Source organism: Pholis gunnellus (genome assembly GCF_910591455.1).
Source record: "Pholis gunnellus genome assembly, chromosome: 9".
Taxonomy (NCBI): domain Eukaryota; kingdom Metazoa; phylum Chordata; class Actinopteri; order Perciformes; family Pholidae; genus Pholis; species Pholis gunnellus.
Window position 1 is genome coordinate 4,864,025 of NC_136535.1, and position 21,216 is coordinate 4,885,240.

Genomic DNA, 21,216 nt, shown 5'->3' on the forward strand with positions numbered 1-21,216 from the left:
GGATGAGACTGAAACGTGACCAAACACATTGGAGCTATCAGACATAGGATCATTTCATTAAAGAATAACACTGTTTGTACAACTCTGACGTGTATATGTTTTTCAATTTGTGGGGTGAATTTGTGGAATGGTTTAAATGCAGAACTCAAGCAAAATGCACATACATCAGTTTAAAAAGGTGAGGAAGGAGAGACTGTAATGTTGTTGTCTGTGAGTGTTGGGACATGCTGGATGGGCACCTGCACCATGATTATGTATTTAAATAGGATAAACATTAAGGTAATGATTGAAGTTATATTTGATTAACACTTAGGTTAGTAATTATACTGAATCCATTTCCAAAATATGTGTAGAGCTGCTGCCTCTGCTGCTCGCTTGTAAGTCACTCTTCAGACTTGTAACGTGTTTCTCACCAAATACAGATCCCTTCCACAAATAGATTTCAGTAACTTGTAACACTGGAGAGAAAAATTCACTTTGAGAAACCGCTAAATCTGTATGGAAGTTTTTGTTGTAGCCTACTTTAATAGTTGTAACCCACAGGAGACAAACCACAAATGTGTACCGTGATCCACAAATGAATAACTATCCACATGTATTTATGAATCTGGGTTTTTGTGGTCATATCCACCATTTGCAAATATGCATAACTTACTCTGAAAACAAGTTAATTTCACATAAAAGGATGTTGGTGGATCCATTCATTCATGTGAAATTACTTCCACACATTTGCATTACAACTATTGAAATCCAATAAAAACATATTGCACCTCGTGTTTGTGGATTTGGTTTTAGATCTGCTGCAGTACAAATTAGACAAAAGATCTGCAAACTATTAGGAGGGAAGTCACAAATGTCACGTGGCCCACGACATTACGTTCGCACATTTGTGGATCACCTTGGTTACGACTTCTGAAGTCCGACAAAACAAACTTCCATAAATCACTGACTTGTGGTCTGGACGTGAAGGAAAACGTAAATCTCCGTCTTTACAGTTTGTTTACAGCTTTATTTTTGCCAAGAAATAAATTACTCAACATTCAAACAATATGAAACAAGCAAAACAACGCGGCACATGAACGTAGTGGAACTTCTCCTCCACCAACACAACGCTTCTCCTCTTTACTTGATGAAGTGGCAAAACATTCAGCTGGTTTAGATGTGACTGATTGTGTTTAGTGTCGTCATGACGCAAGGCTACAGGTAAGCGTGCCCACCTGTGGGGGGGGGGAGAACAAAACACTGAAGTGTTCCACCAGATGTCTACGGGGGTTTCAGCTTCACCAGCTAATACTGATTATTTTATTATTTTATACACTATATATATCCCGTTAAGGGGGACATTTTTCTCTGCATTTGACCCATCCCTGTATCAGGGAGCAGTGTGCTGCCTATGACAGGTGCCCAGGGAGCTAGGTTATTGATTGGACAGAATATAACACTATTTAACTATTGTTAAACATGGCTTAAAATACACAGTGTCTAATGAAAAAGTTCATGTACCAAAACAAATACCATGGAGGGACGGGACACCTCGTTGTGCTGTTAATACTTTAGCAAAACAATATTTTCTGTGCAGTTTGTTTAAAGCTCTACAGGCTCAGACTCACTGTAGTTCTGACAGTTTTTAGCAGAAGACGACAAAAGACTGGAGCGTCATTCAACATGATGACCAAATTATAAAAAAAATTAAAAGTGACATAAGTTTAGTCAATTTCAGAAAGAAAAGAACCCATAACTCAGTGGCCACTACATTAGGTTCACCTGTACAGACTGGTGCAATTCAGTCCAACTGTTCCGTCACAAATTCTGCTTTTATGACGCCTAGAATGTTGAGTTTTTGTCAAGGAGGTGTTAATTAAATTACATTTCAGCACTGACACTCACTCTTGGTGTTGTACTAGACTGCGTTGTATTGACAGAGACACCTCTAAATATAACGTAGTCCGGTACAACACCATCTTTAACTATGACCCTCAATAATAAACATAGAATTTCCACATTTCTGACAATATTAACATGCTGGTGTTAAGCAAAGTCAACTTGAGGCTGATGGAAATGCCATCATTATTTTTCAGGTATCGGGTCACAAGTTCAAAGTATTGGCCAAATTCAAACTTGAACCTGACGATGGGGCAAAGAAACGATGAGGGGATCAAAGTTATTATAGTTCATCCTCTGGTAACCACGAACGTCTGAAATGTTCGTATCCATCCAATAGTTGAGATATTTCAGTCTGGACCAAAGTGGTGGACTAACAGATTGATGGACCAACTTTGCAGCAAGCATGTCTTAAAAATTGTAAGTGTAGAACCTTTTTGCACACAAATGATATCAACTGTGAGGTTACATAAAATATTTTTTGAACATCCGAGTACAGAGTCAAAGCAGGAAACTGTGCCAAAGCGTTGTACCTTCAGTGTCTCTCTTTAGTGTGTCACACATGCACAGACAAAAAGGAATTACTGCAAATTCAGGCTTAACAGCTCGACGCTACAGATTGTTTCTGCAGATTTACTAACTTTATTTCCTCTTGCAGAGGGTTTTCACAAGGGGTCGGACACAGCCACAGGTTGTGAAATGATTTCTGAATATCATTTCACACCCGGAACATCGTTAGAGCCGTTAGAAAGTGCCGATTCTACCTGGAATCAAAGCAGAAGAAATACAGCTCAGGTGTCCAAACTGAATCATGAGCAAATGAAGTATTAGTTTCTTAAAGGAAAAATCTAGCCCAAAATGTTCATTTTACTATGTTCCTGTCACTCCTATAGTTCACCTCAACCTGCCACGTCTCATTTTAATAGGATATTTCCCAGACTGCTGCTTTAAAGCATATCTGTCCGTAAGGATGTGGAAATCCAACTTGTGACCACACGGTAGACGGCGGTTGTGCAACTCTTGTCTAAAGTTTGTTTTGCTGTTGCTTTGCATTCTGGGACAATTTCTGCAGGAACGAATGACTCCTCTATCTTTGTTAGAGAAGAAAAATATACCAAACGACACAAGTTACATCACCTGCAGCATATCAGTCACCGTTTTGTGTGGATCAGAGTATTGTTTTAGCATTTCTACCGATTTGTTGGGGAAGATGAAATAAGTGGAGCTCACAGCGTTAAAGCTGTTAAAAAAGAAATAACTAATTTCACTGTTAAACACAGGATAGTTTGCTAAATACTAACTGCTCTGTGCATCAGAGAATAAAACTGCATAATGGGATCGACTTGGGGAGTTTGTTTCATGTCAAGGCCTGAGCCACATTGAGAAAAGAGTTGCTAGTAGAAGAAGAACTCTGTTTGCAGAGTGTAATAGAGTGATAGTGACAGAGAGCCAGAAGCCATTTCAGCCTTTGGACAAACTGCAGGTGTGAATCAAAACTAATAAAAGTGAAAATCTAATTAGGCTAAAGTCTAAAGTCTTGCTACTAAGTTGTAACACAGGAGAGAGTCACAGTAAATAAATGCTGTGTCAGCTCTATGGACGCACACTGAGAAAACATCTTTTACAAAACTAAACATGGAAAAGAAAAAGTTTGATTGATGAAAGTAACATTTGTCATAAATACTGAATAAATATATATATTTTTAAATGAAATCCCACACATTCACTGTTGTCTTTCCTCTTCCTCTCAAGTTCAGTTCAACAGGAAATCAAAAACCACGCTCACAAAGTAAAGTCACCTATCAGGTCGCAGCAGTAGTGACGAATGGACGTATCCTCATTGTTTTTGAAACCCAGTGTTTTTGACATGCACTCAAAAGAGCAAAGCTCCTCTGATCCCAGTGCAGCTGATTCATCGTGTTTTGACCCAGCAGCTTTTTGTCCCTTCCTATTTATTGTACTAGTTTCTGCAGCAGTAGCCCTCAACTCCCAACAACTGCCTCTGAAAAACACTAAACACTTTTTTACGAGGAGAATTATGGATTTGCAGCGAGGCTCTCGAGAATAAAATCTGAGCGAAACACAATGAGGGGAAACAGCGTCTCCGTTTTCCTACTGGGAATTATTTCTACTTCAGTCTTTTCGTCTCTGCCTGAACTGCCAAACTGATAATCAAATCCAAAATGAACATGCAGGTTGTAAGAAGCTAAAGTGTCACATGGTGAGTGTTTAGGAACATGATTTCTATTGCCATGATTCATTTTAAACACTAATGCATACAAAATACAAAAAGAAAAACAGTTGAGTTTATCCATATGTAGTTTTTCATGTTTGTTAAATATTAAATATCTCATTTTGGATTCAGATTTAACACTCTACTGTATGTGGAGAGTGTTCTCAGTCCCAGTAACTCATCCTTCTCTTCTCCAACATTCAGCTGAAGCTGGGGATTATGTCTTGATGTACTGAAGGGGACAGAACTTCTGCTACCTGATGGAGAATCTTTGGCATTTCTGAGAAAATGTAGCACTGGCTCTACATTAATTGTAATATTACAATGAAAAACCTCAGAATTACCGAGATTAAAGTTGTAAATTCACGAGAAAAACCTCAGGTGTTCTCAGAGAATATTGAGGATGCCCAACGGTATTGCAGCACGGCGATGTCTTTCATCTGTCCATCACAATGTAGCTCCTGATGCACTAAAGCTATCACCTCATCCAAATCATTTGGGTGTTTTTGTTCTGAAGAGGCCCAGTTCACAAATTGCTCCCGAGGGTTGTGTCATCGGTGTGTGGATGTTAGATAGTCCCGAGGGTCAGGTGGGGTCATCAGTGTGTGAATGGGTGAATGATGACATGTAGTGTTTAAGCTCTTTCAGTGGTTAGAAGACTAGAAAAGCACGTTTACCAGGAGTCTGCATGCTGGTGATAACATGGGGATTCTGGGATAAAATAACAGTATTTAACACACTGCAAGCAGCGGCCGTGATGTGATTGATCAGTTTTTCAAAGTTCATTTTGGATTTTCTCGTAAATGTATCACTTTAATCTTGGAAATTCATAGTTTTTTATGGACGGGGGGGGTACTTATTTATAGTTTGTTACCATTAGCTAAGAGCTGAAACTCCCAATAAAGTCAAAGAATCTGCGAGTCACAAAATATATTGTGACATCAGCAGAAAACACACAGAAGGGATTTAGTACTACAGAGACTTCTGCAGCATCACATCAGCTGAATGTTGGGATGAGTTTCTCTGTTACAGCACGGATTGGACTCCACAACACCCCCCTCCCCCCGTGTACATTATGGCTTAGTGAAATGCATTTCTGTTGTTTGTAGTTTAACAGAGTTTTCCTGGTAATGACACTCAGTGGATTCATGGGGAGGAAATTCAGTGTTGCAGGTATTTGTTTGTGTTTTATGTCACACTTCTAGACGTGTCCCTCTTTGATGCATTCGGCTGGCAATGTTCAGAGCACTGGTCTTTACACACCAAATAAATAGCTTGCAGTGTGATCATTTCCCAACACAGACAGAGGGGTGTCCGGACAATGTTTACCTGTTGACAAACAGAAGCAGAAAAAAACCAGAACAAAATATCAGCATTTAAAAAAGGGGGCTGGTCATGAGTTCCCAACGTTCTCAGACACAACCACAAAGTGTGACAGATCCTCCAACAAACAAACAAAAACCATAGAGCAGCATGCTGTTGAAAGTGTGCGCACACACGCACGCACACACACACGCGCACACGCGCGCAAACACACACACACACACACAATTTGGCAAAAACACTCCTCGGTAGTTTTAAACTCTCCATCCGTGTCCGCTCCTCCTCAATGGCAGTTTTCACTTGCAGCTTTTTTTTTTTTTTTTTGCATTCCCACTTCAAAAATAAGACAAATGTAGAACAGGAGGTATGCAAAATGGCTGCCGCCAAGACGGCAGCTGTGGCATTAAGTGAAAGCGAAGGATCTATATCAGCTCGTTACGTTCGTCCTCCCAGCTCCTCCTCCGCAATCCGTCGCTGACAAAGTAAGGCAGGAAGTATTTCATTGAATTTTGTCACTATTTCTTTTCCTCTCAGCCGCTGAGAGCAGACGGCCTCCCTCTCCTCGGATGTGATCCGACACTAGAGGGCAGGGGAAACAGACAGACAGTCGGACGACTCAACTCTCACCTCGATAACACACTGGCGTCTCACAAACACAAATAAATATCCACACTTTTGTTTGAAAAGGCTCCTCCTCCTCGTCCTTCAACGCACCCCCTACTCCTCACTGCTCCCTCACACCTCCCTTTGTTCCTTCTCCTCTCGCAGGGTTTTTAAAGCGCCGGTTGCGAGGCCAGGCGTAAAACAGCAGAGCGAGGAAGCGCTCCCTCCCTCGCTCGCTGCCTAGGCCATGTAGATGAAGGTGTTGATGTCCGCGTCTTCCCTCTTGATGTACTTGTGTTCGATGAGCCACTCGATCTGCTCCTTGATCATCTTCTTCTGAGGCAGGAACATGTTCTTCAGGATCTCCACCAGCTCCGTCTGCAGCTGGGCGTTGCTGAGCCTCTTCCTCATCTTCATGATTTGGATGATGGCCTCCTGATCGAAAAAAAAAAACAATATAAGCATAATGTTATACTGTTCAACCTCTACACAGTGTACTGAGGTCTATAAAAACAAGCTCATCCCTCCTGTTCTGGCTCACAAATCAAACAGACGACAATACAAACACACAACTGTTGGGAACTGTTGTCAGGCAGCACATCTCTGGCTAGGTTGTTGCAGTTATATCACATTGAATACAGGAAGCCGCTGACAATGACGATTAGCTAGAAAGAGAACTAGATTCTGCACCTCCTCTTGGCTCTTTTTTTAGGCTTTACATATAGCCGGTGGCGGGAGAGTTTGAACCAATCACTTTCAGACAGAGGGACTTCCTATTGGCTGTTGCGGATAAACATCCCTTCAGATGGTGAAAGCCTGATTTAATGGAAAAATATCCCACAGGAAAAGTTGCTGTTTTTCCTCCATCTCTGAAACGCTTCAGCGATTAGCTAGCTGGAGCCTCTAATCACAGTAGGTCATCTCAAAAGGAAAACAGGACGGTAGTTCTCGTAGAATTGCTGCGATATGACGGCACCTGGATCACAATCACGATGAGGATTTGTTCCGGTATAGCTGACGGACAGAATATCACTGCTGGCTAGAAAACTGTAGGCTGTGTTGTAACTGGCGATTGAGCAGCAGAACCACTGCCGTTAAGTGCTGTACTTTATTTACAGCATAGGGGAGGGTTACTTTAAGAATGGCTCCAGTGTGTCATTGAGCCCTGATTTCAGGCCTGCCTAAAAATCCTAAACACAAAAACAGGTGAAAAAACGTTTAACAAAGCCTCAGTATACTTAGCCTTAGTAAGTATGAAAAAGTTAAGACAATAACATGAAATTGTTCTTGCACGAGGTCCACTGCGAGTGTTTGGATGCATATTTCTAAGTGTGTTTTCGCACCTGAGTTCTGAGTATTCTGAGCTGAACGATTCCTTCATTCTCCTCTTCCCTCATTCGCTCTGTGGTCAGCTGCAGCCGACCAATCAGATTGATCTTTCCCCGCTTCTGGACTTTGGAGTTTTTGCTGAGGAAAGAAAAAAAGGGACACAAAGACACAGACAATATATATAAATAATATCACAAATATTTTAAGTTTTTTAAATTGGTTTCTGGTGAGGAGGCATTTAACAACATGCATAGATGTGGTGTGGTGCGGACCTGAAATTGCTGGTTAATTTAGTTGAGAATAAGAACAAATATATATTTAGTGCATGAATATCATTTTATATTTCATTATGCTACTTTACAAAGGAGTGGAATTTGGAAATAATGAAGCCTTTTGAGATAAAATAAAATATATCTCTTAGCTGAATTCAATCATGGATCAATGGGGACCTCCACATTCACTTCATACGGTTTTAGGGGGGTAAACGTTATTTTCTCATGTTTAAAAGCACCACAGCATACATGAGTGAGAAGTCCTGGTTGACGTAGAAGAGCGTGCTGTCTGTGAAGTCTTTGGGCGAGCAGACTGGGGGGTCATAAGACAACACCTGTCTCTTCAGCTTGGGGAAGGCCACCAGAGACTGCACAGAGAGGAGAGAGGAGTCAATCTTAAGATGTGAAACATCACCATACGTTATAAATACCACCAATGTGTGTGTGTTTCCTTTCCTTATGGTACTGTTAAATTACCAAGAGATTTAATCATGCACAAACAACATGTTGGCAGCCTTGGGTATGTTAATAACCTGACTGGTGGGTTATGATTGGCAGGCTTACCAAAAACATGTCTGTCAAAATGTTGTGTAAATCTCAGGTGTAGCAGGCAGCCTGGCAGTATTTACTTACCCATGAGGGGCAGAGAATGTATTTAACCTCAGTAAATATCTAAATCTTGCATACTTGTACTATAGTTGGTGGATTGAAATGAAGCATTTAAAAATGTTTCTTCGGTCTGACCCAGAGTGTGCGGCGTAGCTCTGCGTCGGGCAGCTCCGTGGCCAGTTTGAGGTTCTCAAAGGTGATTCTCTCTCTGGGCCTCTGGTTCCAGGCGAACAACACCGCCAGCTGGAACGTCGTCACCTCCAGGTCGTACTGCCCCACCTCGTTCTTAAAGGTGATCTGAGCAGAGGGGAACCAAAGGAGAAGGTGAGAAGAGCAGAGCGTGGTGACACAGTATCGCTCTGTCGGTTTGCTTTAGTAGTAACGGTGTCACAATTCTCCAAAGTCACCGTTCAATTTGACTTTTCGATTTTAAGGTCACGATTCAGTTCGATTTTTAAAATTATTTTTCCACTCTGCCAGGAACTGTCCTCTGGGAAGAGCATTTTGTTACCTTGGTACACTGGAGTTTCTGACCACCAGTAGAGCTATGGGGCATGTTGTTCTGTATTGTAAGTATCTGTTGCTTGATGTGCAGTCCTACCAAAGCTTTCCTGCAGTAACATGCAGATAAATGCTGCAAAGCACCAACAAATGCAAGGAAAAAGAAGACATGGATGTAAACAATGTATGTTTCTATTTGACTCTTAACACTCAGTAGTGACCTCTCTCTATAGCAGCTTTCATGTTAGTAGCAAAGTCCGCCATTCCCGCACGGGACTCTTTCAAACCTTACTAATAACTTTAGCGTAGGAAGAATATGAGGCATATAAAGTTCAGGGAAATAAGAAGGGAAGTTGCCTAGACAAAAGGAAAACATATTCTTAGTCATTTCGAGATGTACGTATTAAGATGCAAGTATTTTAACTCCATGAGATGTTGATGTATGTCTCTTAATGGAGGCCAGAACCCTGCATTATCTACTGCTACGGCTCACTCACGATGCCGTTGGACATGAGGTGATGCCAGTGGAGTTTGCGTCCGCTGTGATTCCTCTTGTAGAAGTCTTCCACCTCGGGGATCAGGTCCTCCAGCTCCGTGGGCAGCGAGACGAAAACCTTCTCGCTGCTTCGCGACCACGCTCCGGCGTTCAGGATCTTAATGTTCACACTGTCCGCTGCAGGGAAAGAAATCAGGAAAACAAACGTTTTTTAATCTAATTAGGTCCACATAACTCCTCGCCGTTCACTTAAACAAACCATGCAGATTGTCAAAATGCAAACATTTCAAATTGCATCCAAACTCTGATTGAACAGTATCAGTTCTAAAATAACTGTGTTTATGTCCTCACAGGTGATATGTCTGCTGCATGACAGACAAAGCGATGACAGGGACACATTACAGCAAAGTGATAATACTACACTGATTTGCACTCTTGCTTTATATTGTTGCTGACCGCAGTGCTTCGAAGCTTCGACCGTTGCCATTACTCTCAAAATCACAAATAACACATGAAACGAGGAATAGTGATTCCACATTTTTCATTATGCATCAATGTTGTTTATTATGAGTTATTCTCAGACGGATAGTGCTGTTTGTTGTGTGCAGAGGGTCTCCGGTTGCAAAAAGAAGTCACATTGTATAGAAGTCTATGATAAAATGACTACTTCTCTCTTGATTTATTACCTCAGTAAACATTGTAAACATGAGTTTATGGTCTCAATCTCTAGTTTCAAGTCTTCTTCAATACAGCATGATGTTCATTTAGTAAATGATGGTCCATTTAGAGTCAAACAGACCATAAAGCAGGGTATGCTTTAGGGCGGGCTTACTGTGATTGACAGGTTGCTACCAGAGACGTATACAGAGTCCCTACGTCAGTCCTCCACCTTCCAAATATGGTAACTTCTGTTTATTGGTTGTCTCATATTTAACAAGTTTGAGGCAGCTTGTGTTGTCGTCTTCGTCTCCGTTTTTGATGCACGGGCTTATCGGGATGCAACGGCACAGCGGGTTATTCTACGACACAACCTCCAAGAGAGAACACACTATAGAAGCTTTATATCGGACTGAGATCGGTTTCTCCTACTGACTCATAAAGACAACGATGTTTCTCTCCTTCTCTTCACCTATGTGTGGAAGCGCACGTGTGTGAGAGAGATTGATACAGTTGACTAAAGCGTGTTCCTGTGTGTGTGTGTGTGTGTGTGTGTGTGTGTGTGTGTGTGTGTGTGTGTGTGTGTGTGTGTGTGTGTGTGTGTGTGTGTGTGTGTGTGTGTGTGTGTGTGTGTGTTGTACCTGGCAGTGCCAGCCTGTTGTGTTTGTGCATCTCTTTGAAGACCTGATTGAGGTCCTCTGAGACCTTGATGTCCTGAAACATCCTGGCCAGCTTGTTCACATAATCTGCAGGCATCCCTACTTCCTACAACCACACACACACACACACACGGGAACAACCCAAAGGAAGAGCAAAAGAGGACAACAAAGCAAAGGACAAATGTATTCACTGTGTACAGATGTTTTTCTTTTAAAACTGTCAGTTCTAAATTCATAGTCAGATTTTTCGTCTTGTTTACTTATTGTTTGACCAGATATTTCCACATCATAAAATTGCTAATGTTATGCTGTTCTTTTTGGTGGCAACCGTGACATCCAAGCGGGCACGGCACAACTGGTTTTCCCCGGCAAAGCCCAGCAAGGTAAACAGCTGTGTTTATGATGTGCCGGTTTGCACAAACTGAGGTAAGAGCCTGCTGTCTCCTGCTCGTCATCAGCTCACTGTGGCTGTTTCTATAAATAAGTTTCCTCCATGTAGTATTTAGAACTCTTCCACTGACCAAAATAGAAGCAAATATACTTCCATATATTTTGTTGTGCAGACATTTTTATTAACGTATTATACCACCAAAGTTCTGCTAACTTGCCAACAAATACATCTCTGCAATGAAACCTCCCACAGGCCGTAGGCAGTGAGAAGGTTTTTATGTGAAGCCGCAGTAGCAGGACATGTTTGGTTTGCATTGATGGTAATAAGGTTGAAAGTACAAGTCGTACTGAAGGTAAACTCCAAACCCTAGAGATTCAGTTACAGGTTACTAAACTTATGGGAGCTGAACAAAGAACGACTTCATATTCACCAGCGCAGAGACACATATGCTATGAGCTAATACCGTTTTTAGTGGAAGAAATTCTCTGAGATTAAAGTCACAAATTTATGAGAAACCCCCACCCTTAATCTCAGAGAATATTCAATGTTTTTTTCTCTACTTCACCTACAACTGCCCTAATACACTGTAAAAAACTGATGTACAACTACTTTGTTGTCAGACAAAGTTAAACACTGATCCTGACAAAGAATTTTAAGAAAGGTATAACTCACTCTCAACCACTCCACCATGTTCTCTTCAATCTCGCTGTCGGCCGAAATGTCCAGAATCAGGCGCCTGGTCAGGTGAGCTTTGTGGTAACGCATGAACACGTCTTTATTCTGGACGTACTTCAACACCAAGAGCTGCAAGGAGAGCAGATAACAGGACAAAGGGAAGGCGAAAGGAGGACCGAGGTGGATCCGATAAAAGCGAGTTAGCCCTGATGACCAACAGGACGGAGACTCACCACTTCTTTGAGTTTGAGCTCGATTTCCTCCGAGGTGAGTTTCTTGCTCAGAGTAGTTTTCCTCAGCAGCATGTCACAGTAGTTTGCCAGCAGCTCAGGACACTTTGACTCCGGCTGAGTCTTCATACCCACACTGTTTGTTTGGATGGACACACACACACACACACACACACACACACACACACACACACACACACACACACACACACACACACACACACACACACACACACACACACACACACACACACACACACACGTTTACATACACACTACAACACTGTGACCAGTTTTTGTCAAAGAGCAAAGACAAGTGACGCCGGGTCATTCCACATCTACAAGGACAATAATGATGCTTCCATTCACCCTTTCTGTTTCAAAGGCAGCTCCAGTTTGAAGATTGTGGCGTCATTGACAACGGCCTTGTAAGCCTGCAGGGGAAGAGAACAGAGAACGGGTACATGTGAGGACCAAACAAGTAGGGCTGCGACTTACAATTCCTACATTTATTATTCAGTTGGTTATGCTTTAGATTAATCAATTATTCATTTAGTCTATAAGAGGTCAGAAAATACTGTGAACTAATTTTGTAACTGACCAGTTTCCCCCTTCAGCAAATGCTGTGTAATGTGCGGGAGCGCTTGTTTTAAACCCCTCGGTAAACAGACGCAAAGCTGTTTTCTACTCCAACGCTACTATGTAGCGAAAGCTAATCGTCAGCGGCTTCCTTTATTCAATGTGATATAACTGCAACAACCTATTGGGACGTAAATAAGAAAGACGCGTCGCTATGGAAATGAACTACTTTGTCGTGCTGTCGTTTAGTGGCAACACAAGGAAATAACTGTCCAATCAGAGCTCTGTGTGTTAACTACGTGCCTCACACTTAACACACAAGCTTCTGGCTCGAGAGAGGAAAGGGAGTGACTGCTACTTTACTGCATATGCGAGAATGGAGTCCATAGGTGTGAATGGGGATCAAGATGTAACGCTGCTTGTGCTGCCGGCGTAGTTCTTTATGAATACACACATTCTGGAAACAAATGTTGTGAGCTGGAATGAACTCAAATGCCTTTAGCACAGAGCAGATATAACCCTATTTGTTAAAACAGACCTTATCTCTGGCTGTGAGGAAGCGAGGGTCGTCCTGGAAGGCCTCCTTCACCAGCTTACTGAAGCGGTTAAACAAAGTCAGCAGCTGCTCCACGTACTTCTCAGAGTCCTGGACAAAACACAAACACACGCACATTTGAAACTACTGTACATGTTGTAAAAGCTGCCCTCCAATATCAACTTTTAGTCAGCTGGTTCATTACGCACTGTAAATTCCTCTCTGACTTCTGGATTTGTTAAACAAAACTCTGCTGCCCCAGATCTCAATAACGACTGCTATGAACAGATCTACTGTACGACATGCGTTTCTGTTCTGGGATGACTTGTTTTTAATAGTAATCCAAAAGTTCTACGAGTGATTGATTTTTCTTTTTTAAGTCACATTTTTTATTTATACATTTTTTTTATCAAACACCAACAAAATACTTCTTCCCGAATATTTTTTGTTTCTGAATAAAGAAAACGTCAGGGTTTAATCGTACACATGTATGTATGCATACCGTCACTTTACCTGTATATCCTTTTACTACCTGGGTTACTTCAGGAAGTGCATCAGGCGTAAAACATATGTAGAATCATATTTGCGGATCATAAAACCTGATTTCCGTACGGGATCGGTCATGGTCGGGTTACTCAACGAGATGGAAACAGATGATCCACTGTGGCAAAGAATTTACTGTTTTACTACCCGTTTCCTTCCTTCTTGTACAAGAAATAAAAAAAAAAAATTTATTTTATGTTATACTTCGACACTATTTTATGTCTTCGATTTTTTTTCTTTTTCTTTATTGAGATTTGGAGCCTGGCCTGGGAGAATGACTGCTTCTCTGTAACTGTTGTGCAGATGACAACAAACAACTTGCAACTTAGACTGAACATGGGATTGGGGAGATGAGCAGAGTAATTGTTGAGGCGAGCGTTTGTTCACGTACAGACGTGATGGTCTCGGCAGCAGCCACCATGTCTGCTAGTCCAGCATTGACGATATGTTCCTCCAGGTCTTTCAGCACAGGCTCGATCCCGCTGGGAACCTTGTCCATCAGTGAAAACATCAGCTGCAGCTCTGTTCAGGGAGAGAAACACATGAAACACACCATGGATGTAAAATAAGAACTAGATACGGCACCGCCACTCAGCCTTGCTTCTTCTTTCTATTATGAATCTTTTATCCAAAGATGGTTGATATTTGTCAAAACTTACTACTACTACTAATGACGATAAAATATATAATAACATTTGGTGGCAGGCAATATAAGACTGTTGTCTTCTAACGCTGTGAATGATCAACTATGACTGTCGGCAAGTTGCACAGCTCTACTGGCCTCGCTGGCAGGAAGCCAACCAACACTGGGAGCAGCTTTCTATTTTTAAACGTCCATCTGGCTGCTGCAATAGTGAACGTTGATGCCACTACGTCTGGCAGACTGAATGCACACTACCATAATAAATTCTCCATCAGCACGTACTGCATGCTGCCTACTAATATGAAGGATGAAGTTCGCCATTAGCAGCAGACTGTTCACACTGACATAAACAATCAAAACATACGTCTTCTCTACAGCATGACTTGGGATTTGTCGATGATCAGAGCGATCGCCAATAGCAGACACCTTTACCAATGTCAAACCATTTCTGGCATTCATGATGTGGACATTTGAATTATTAATCAGTTACAAAAAAAGTCTGCCTTCTTCTATTCCCCTCTTTGTCCACACACACACACACACACACACACACACACACACACACACACACACACACACACACACACACACACACACACACACACACACACACACACACACACACACACACACACACACACACACACACACAGAAAAAAGAACATGTTTTTTGTAACGAATGATTCTGCTTGAATCTACATTTCTCGGCATTTAGGCTTTCAATAACAACATTAAAAACAGCTGTACTTACTGTCTGTCTCGTTTCGTTTGATCATGCCCGGACATTCAACGAGGATGGTCTCTTTGAACGAGGTCACCAGAGCATTCACACAACACTCCATGAGCTGTGAGAACACACAGAACGCAAAGACTCACTTTAAGGGACACTTTGACGTAAACAAACGGGCATCAGATACATTTAAGGAGACTCCTGAAAGGACGGAGACCTCCTTCAGAACATGTTTGGTGCTCCAAATTAAAGCGAAGAGACAGATTTACATCTGACATCCAACAGATCTGACATGCGAGTCAACGAGTGAGGCTCTATTGTGCTGTTCTACACCCATGACCAGTATGTCATTTGAAAAGATGACCTGAAAATACAGAAAAATAATTCAGGATGACAGGAGGGAAATAATTGCCTAGAAAAATGGAAACACACATGAAATATAAGTTAGTATTTAATACTGATGCTTCAGATCCTGTTGAAGACACTTACTGCTTGAACAGAGTTACATTCACGACGTGTCTCTAGATATCTAAGCGCTCTCTTCTCCTCTTCTCTCAGCTTCGCGTCTGCCTGCAGAGAAACACAACACAAAACACAGATACTAAGAATCCAGGTGATACAAACATACAATTAAAACTCTCATACACACATTTTCTTCTAACATCTGTCCACAAAATGTAGCTTCAATGGATAGTTTAACGTATTTTAAACAACTAAAATAAATGTTTATCAGTTTAAGTGTTCGCTTACAGTCAGCTCTTTCCTACGGGGAACGGAAGCCATTATCTTTGCTCTTTTGAAAGCCACAAGACTCCACTGACAAAAACAGTCATTTTACCTCGCAGGACACGGGAGCTGCTGGTGTACCGCTGCCTCGATCTGCTAGTTTGTGTTATTGTGTGACTTTGGTGTTTTAAAGGGTGAGTTGAGATTCACACAACAACACAACTACACTAACCGACCAACGCAGCAACTTCTGTGTACTAAGAGGTAAAATGTATGTATTTGTCAATGGAGTCTTGTAGCTTTGAAGAGTACATAGCTTGTTATAATGAGAGAAACATTTGGATGACGTTCTGCTCTGCAAAAGGATATGCCAGTCTGCATTCTTGCATGTTTTTTCATTAATAATTCACCATGGCTATCTAGCTTTGACTTATGACTATAATGACCAGCCAACAACTTACAAAAAACAGCTGACTTGGTGGGAGAGGTGTCATTTATATCTTAAATCAATTTGTAGGAACATTTATAGCCCCCCCCCCCCTTTCATCAGAGCATTTGTCAGTGGCATTCTCTTCTACATTTTAAAGCGACCCCATTTGTCATCCTACAGTAACACTTGCAATAATCAGTGTCATTGTCGCGTACATATTTCATGTAGTTCTGGACGCCGTTCTGCTGCAGATAGGACGGTGCCTGTGTTCTGTAAAACCTCTCTGTGGAGTCCAGGTAGGCTTTCTCAAAGTTGTCCCTGTAGATCTGCAGCTTGTCCTCTGGATTAGAGCACAGGTTGACTGGTGGGAGAGAAGCACAGAGATTGGGACAATCCATGTTACCGTTAATGCAGTATTCAGTTCGTTCTCAGTCTGTTTGTGACACCCCCCTCCAGAATGTTTACAGTGGAACTGTTTCTGTCCGCCCTACCGTACGACTCTCGTACTCCTATAACGAGCTGGGAGTCGAAGGCCTCCCCCTGCCTCTCGGCGTGCACTAGCTTCATGGCGCTGTCCTGCAGGCGACTCTTAATGTTGGAGAAGATCGACTCGTTCCACGTGTCCAACATGAGCTGCAAAAGGGAAGAAGAAGGGCAGTAATAATTGTGCACCCAAGATGTTAAATAATAACTTAACCTCCATTTCCAGCCATCCAACAATAGTTGAGCCCAATTTATTCATGAAGTGCTTTTATGTGGCCTTTGCTGCGCTACTCATTTAGTTATTTTCATCTCCTCTCCATCTTGCTTCTCACATGCCATCTCATCACCTTGTTGTTGCTCAGCTCTTCCCCTCAAAGCCTGACCTCCCCCCCCCCCCCCCCACCCCTCACCTTTCGCACGATGCTGTCCTCCATGTTTGTTTTCTTGTTGCTGCCTTGTTTGCCCATGAGCGTGATCTCCAGCTGACAGAAGGGCTTGGGCAGGATGTCGCACTGGGTGAAGAACTTCCTCCACTCTACAATGTAGGCCTTTAGCAGCGCCGTGTCGTCCTGGTGACTCAGCACCCGCTGCCATGGCAACAGATGCAGGCAAAAGTTAAAGATGACACAGGTCGGCCAAAAATCAATTCAGGCATGAAAGTAACATGTTGAATAGCCGTAACATTAACATAAAGGGTTGCATATCTGAAATAAGCTTACTAATGCGTATAAACACTACTTACAGCCTGTGCTTGTTTGATGAAGTCTAGGATGTCCTCTTTGAGGGCTTGGTGGATTTTGGCTGGTCCTTTGTCATCCCATAGACACACAGCATGGACATCTCTGGGGGACAGACGAGGGACAAATTCAAAGTTGGTACAGTCAAACTATGCACCTCAAACTGTGGGGCACTTTACAGAGCTTTTACTCAACATGTCACAAACACAAGTGGTGTAATACTAAAATATCTGTTGAAACGTGACCTGTCTTTCCAGAGCAATTTGATGATGAGAGAGCTACACTGTTCCTGTTCCCCTGTTCCTCTTCTCATCCTATTTCTCAAGCCAAAAGCAGCAATCACCAACCAGGGCTGACAATTCAATATGAGAATGTGTCATCTTTCAACGTAATAATATGGTGATGAAATCCTATGTTTAGATATCACGATATATAATTACCCGAGGCCTATCACTAACTTCCTCTTCTTGAACACTTTTTCCCTCCACATTACACACTTTGTTATCTAAGGTTAGTCAGATAAGTCAAGTTAATTGTATTATTCATATAGCCCCAAATCCCAAAATGTGCTCAGGGGGCTTTACAATCTGTACAGCATACTCTCTGTCCTTAGACCCTCGACTATGGATAAGTAAAAGCTACACACTGTTCCTTTAAGCTATGGAAACAAGACTCTTTTCCACACTAGTTTATGAGCGGGACACAATCTAACAACAGGCTTACCTACAAAAGTCTGACATTGTGTGGGGATTATGTAAAGCACAACACCTGTTGGTAAAAACTAAGCCTATGTATTGCATGTGTGTGCTGCCGAAATGCACTAAAATAGAACGCTGTGATTTGTGAGCGGTCTGTTGTTCAGAGTCAGAGTCAGAGTCAGAGGCAGCAGCAGCAGCAGCTGTACTGATCCAGCGTTGGAACTCTTTCTTAAAGGGACGGAGCAGAAAGCATCTCTTACGAGAACAAGTCGAACCACTGTTGCTTGGTGACGGCTTCCTGTCTGAGCAGCTTGAGAACGATGGGCCGCATCGAATCCCACTTGTCCTCAAACTGCAGGGACCCCTTGTTCTGGAGGAGAGACATGGGATGGGTGGAGTGGGAAGGAGGAAGAGGAAGGAGCAATGAGGAATGTTGGGGGAGAGAAGAGAGTCAGAGATGCAGAGATACACAAAGACACATAAAGACTGAAGACAGACCAAGGGCTGGGATCAAGGCTAACTACATCTTCAATCTGTAGCTTTTCATTATTTTACATCAACATAGCAAGTTTGTATTGCTTTTTATATCACTCTTATTATTATTAAGAAGTTCAAGTCTAAGTAAGTAACTGGCCACCTTTTAAACTGGCTTAAGTTGAAGCCTTGCATTGAACGACGAGCTGGGTAACACAAGGAAAAGAACATGTCATATGTTATAGTAACATTACCATTGCATACTTATTTTCCCTGGAGTATCCAGATCCCAGAGGCCATGTTTGTTACTCACACTTTATACATATTTCCTTGCAGGTTTGCAACTAACATCTATTTTCCTAATAGACTGATGGGTCTACAATTATTGAAGTAATCGCCTCGGGATGAGAGAGAAAGTGAAGGCACACGAGTGTTGGAGAGGTGCTGACCACAGTGAAAGCACAAGTGTAAAGGAAAACAGCCGTACACTCATAGCCATGATGCAATTGTTTTTATAATTTAACAACATTTCGACATGACAGTCTTCTTCAGGGTGATAGCCTGATGGTACATTAATAATTGTTTTTTTTTGCATCATGGCTACAAGTATTTTCCTTTACACTTAAATAATCACCTAATCATGTAGATTATCAAACGTCTGAAAATAGTGAAAAATGCCCATCACAAGTTATTGGAGATAACATTACTTGTCCAACAAAACAGTCCAGAATCAAAGAGATATATTTAGAAATACATCAGAGAAAAGCAGCAACACCACCCGGCTACTTCAGCAGGACCCTGTGGCCCTCTGTCCACCAGCCAGGACGAGCTAAGTGTATCGGTGGAAGAACTAGGCCCTACTCTGATCTTTACCAAAGTAAAATTAGCCCACTGAGGAAATATTTAGCTACAAGTAAAAGTCCTGCATGCACAGTTGTACTTAATAATGTATATTATATTACTGGATTATTAATGATGCATTCATGTGTTCAATACTTTAATGTTGCAGCTGGTAAAAAGGACCTAATTTTAATGATTTGATGAACTGTTGGGTAGCTTGTGAATTTCCCAGAGGGATCCATAAAGTCTTTTCTTAACCTGTAATTATACTCAACAATCTATTCGTTGATTATGATTTGTATTGTCTCAAAACCAGGGTGGACAGTAACGTCCAGTTGAAAGCAAAGTAGCATAAAATGGAAATACTTAAGTACAGTAAAAGTACCTGAAAACGGTACAGCTAATGTACTTGAGTTATTCAAACATTGACCCTGTGGCTCTCTGTCCACAGCTTACCTGAAGCTGACAGACACGAGCCGTGCACCGGTCCGCCTGTCAAAGCTAGTTGACGCTAACCTACCTCTCTTGCTAGCATACTAAGCTAACCTGTCCAGTGAGTAACGGTGGACAGTAAGCGTTAATTATCGATCAGGACAAGACCTGAACCGTCTACTTCATAGAAAGCACTGCCAATAACTGGTGGAGGGGATGTTTAACTGGGCCTAGTGAACACAGAACACACACGGTGCATTTTCACATGTTGAGGAGCTCGGTTAGTCAGCTAGCTGAAATAAAAGCGTTAGCATGTTAGCAACAATTAGCCAAAAAGAAATGGGTCTTTGGAGAAGGGGCGTCTTGTTGACGTTTATGTCCCCTTCGAGTCTCCATGCTCTTCGTTGTTGGGTTTAGGGCTCGGTACGGTTGTTGTTAAGCTATGGCTCGTCCTCGCCGAAATGCCGGGTAGCGGCTTCGGTTCGGCTTTGGTTACAAAAGAAGACACATTGAGGTCCGGGTTAGGATGGGTTCTGTTCGAGGCAGGGCTTATAAGTCGTTGGGGAAACAGACTCGACACCACACCGGACTTCAACAACGACAGCGGTGACAACTGTGACTTCAGGCGCACCTATTTGTGCACTTATTTCATATATTTACACTATTAGTGCACACACATATATGCCACAATAGTGAATATATACATATACGCTCTAATAGTGAAAATGTATGAAAACGACGAGTATGAATCAGCACACAAATATGGGAAATACGATATATTCCACTGCTTCTTACCTTTAACAAATTTGACGACGCCATGTTTCTTCAACTTATCACCTCGCGGAATCTCGCGAGACAGGTACTACAGCTGGCTCAGGATGAGGTCATGGGAACCTCGCACACTGAAAGAAGACTCCGATCCTTTATTAAGCAATTACAAGTAAAAGTCCTGCATTTGAACTCTTATTTAAAGTATAAAATAATAAGAGTGTCAGCACCAAAGTATACTCCTTATGCAAAATGGCCCATTTTTTAATTATAATTATAAATGCATCAATGTGTACCTACACCACCTCAACATTGCAGCTTTTAATTACTTTATATACTTTATTCAGCCCAACGTATGTTGATAATATATTCATAATGTACCAGTTGATTTATATTTTGAATTAATAATCCAAATCTGCAAAGTACTTAAAGTTATCAAACAAATGTTGTGAAGTAAAACAGTAAAATATTAGCTTCCAAAATGTAGTGGAGTAGAAGTACAAAGTTGCATAAAATGGAAATACTATTAATTGATACTGAAGAATCAAGCCACGTCCACACTACTCCGTTTCCATTTGAAAACGCATATGTTTTGCTAGGTTTACACTGAGCGTCCACACTACGCCGGCGTTTTCGAGCACCAAAAACGGAGGAGTTTGAAAACGCTCCCGAGTACGGACAAGTTTGAAAACTCCGGGTTGCGTATTCGTGTGGACTGTCGAAAACGGATACGTTTAGA

At 41.8% G+C, this 21,216-nt stretch overlaps 1 protein-coding gene across 1 annotated transcript; it reads right to left on the reverse strand.

Moving 5' to 3' along the window:
- Positions 1 to 1,000: 1,000 nt before the first annotated feature.
- LOC306700969 (cullin-5-like) lies at positions 1,001 to 20,530 on the reverse strand. Its single transcript, XM_079166134.1, has 19 exons — positions 20,505 to 20,530; positions 18,224 to 18,333; positions 17,271 to 17,370; positions 16,939 to 17,115; positions 16,537 to 16,678; positions 16,261 to 16,406; positions 15,379 to 15,459; positions 14,911 to 15,004; positions 13,908 to 14,038; positions 12,977 to 13,084; positions 12,229 to 12,293; positions 11,863 to 11,995; positions 11,627 to 11,758; positions 10,546 to 10,669; positions 9,249 to 9,424; positions 8,386 to 8,547; positions 7,891 to 8,009; positions 7,384 to 7,507; positions 1,001 to 6,475 (listed from the first exon to the last, which is right to left on the reverse strand). The coding sequence occupies exons 1-19, from the start codon at positions 20,526 to 20,528 to the stop codon at positions 6,281 to 6,283; spliced, it is 2,343 nt and encodes a 780-aa protein (XP_079022260.1). The 5' UTR covers positions 20,529 to 20,530; the 3' UTR covers positions 1,001 to 6,280.
- Between the last annotated feature and the right edge of the window lie 686 nt (positions 20,531 to 21,216).

What these genes read in the sequence shown, in the direction of transcription:
- LOC306700969 (XM_079166134.1), bottom strand. Translation starts at nt 20,528, where the DNA reads ATGGCGTCGTCAAATTTGTTAAAG. An exon ending in CAGTGGTTCGACTTGTTCTC is followed by an intron (nt 17,371 to 18,223) that starts GTAAGAGATGCT and finishes TCTGTCCCCCAG; the next exon opens with AGATGTCCATGCTGTGTGTC. An exon ending in CAAACGAAACGAGACAGACA is followed by an intron (nt 14,039 to 14,910) that starts GTAAGTACAGCT and finishes CTCCCTGAACAG; the next exon opens with AGCTGCAGCTGATGTTTTCA.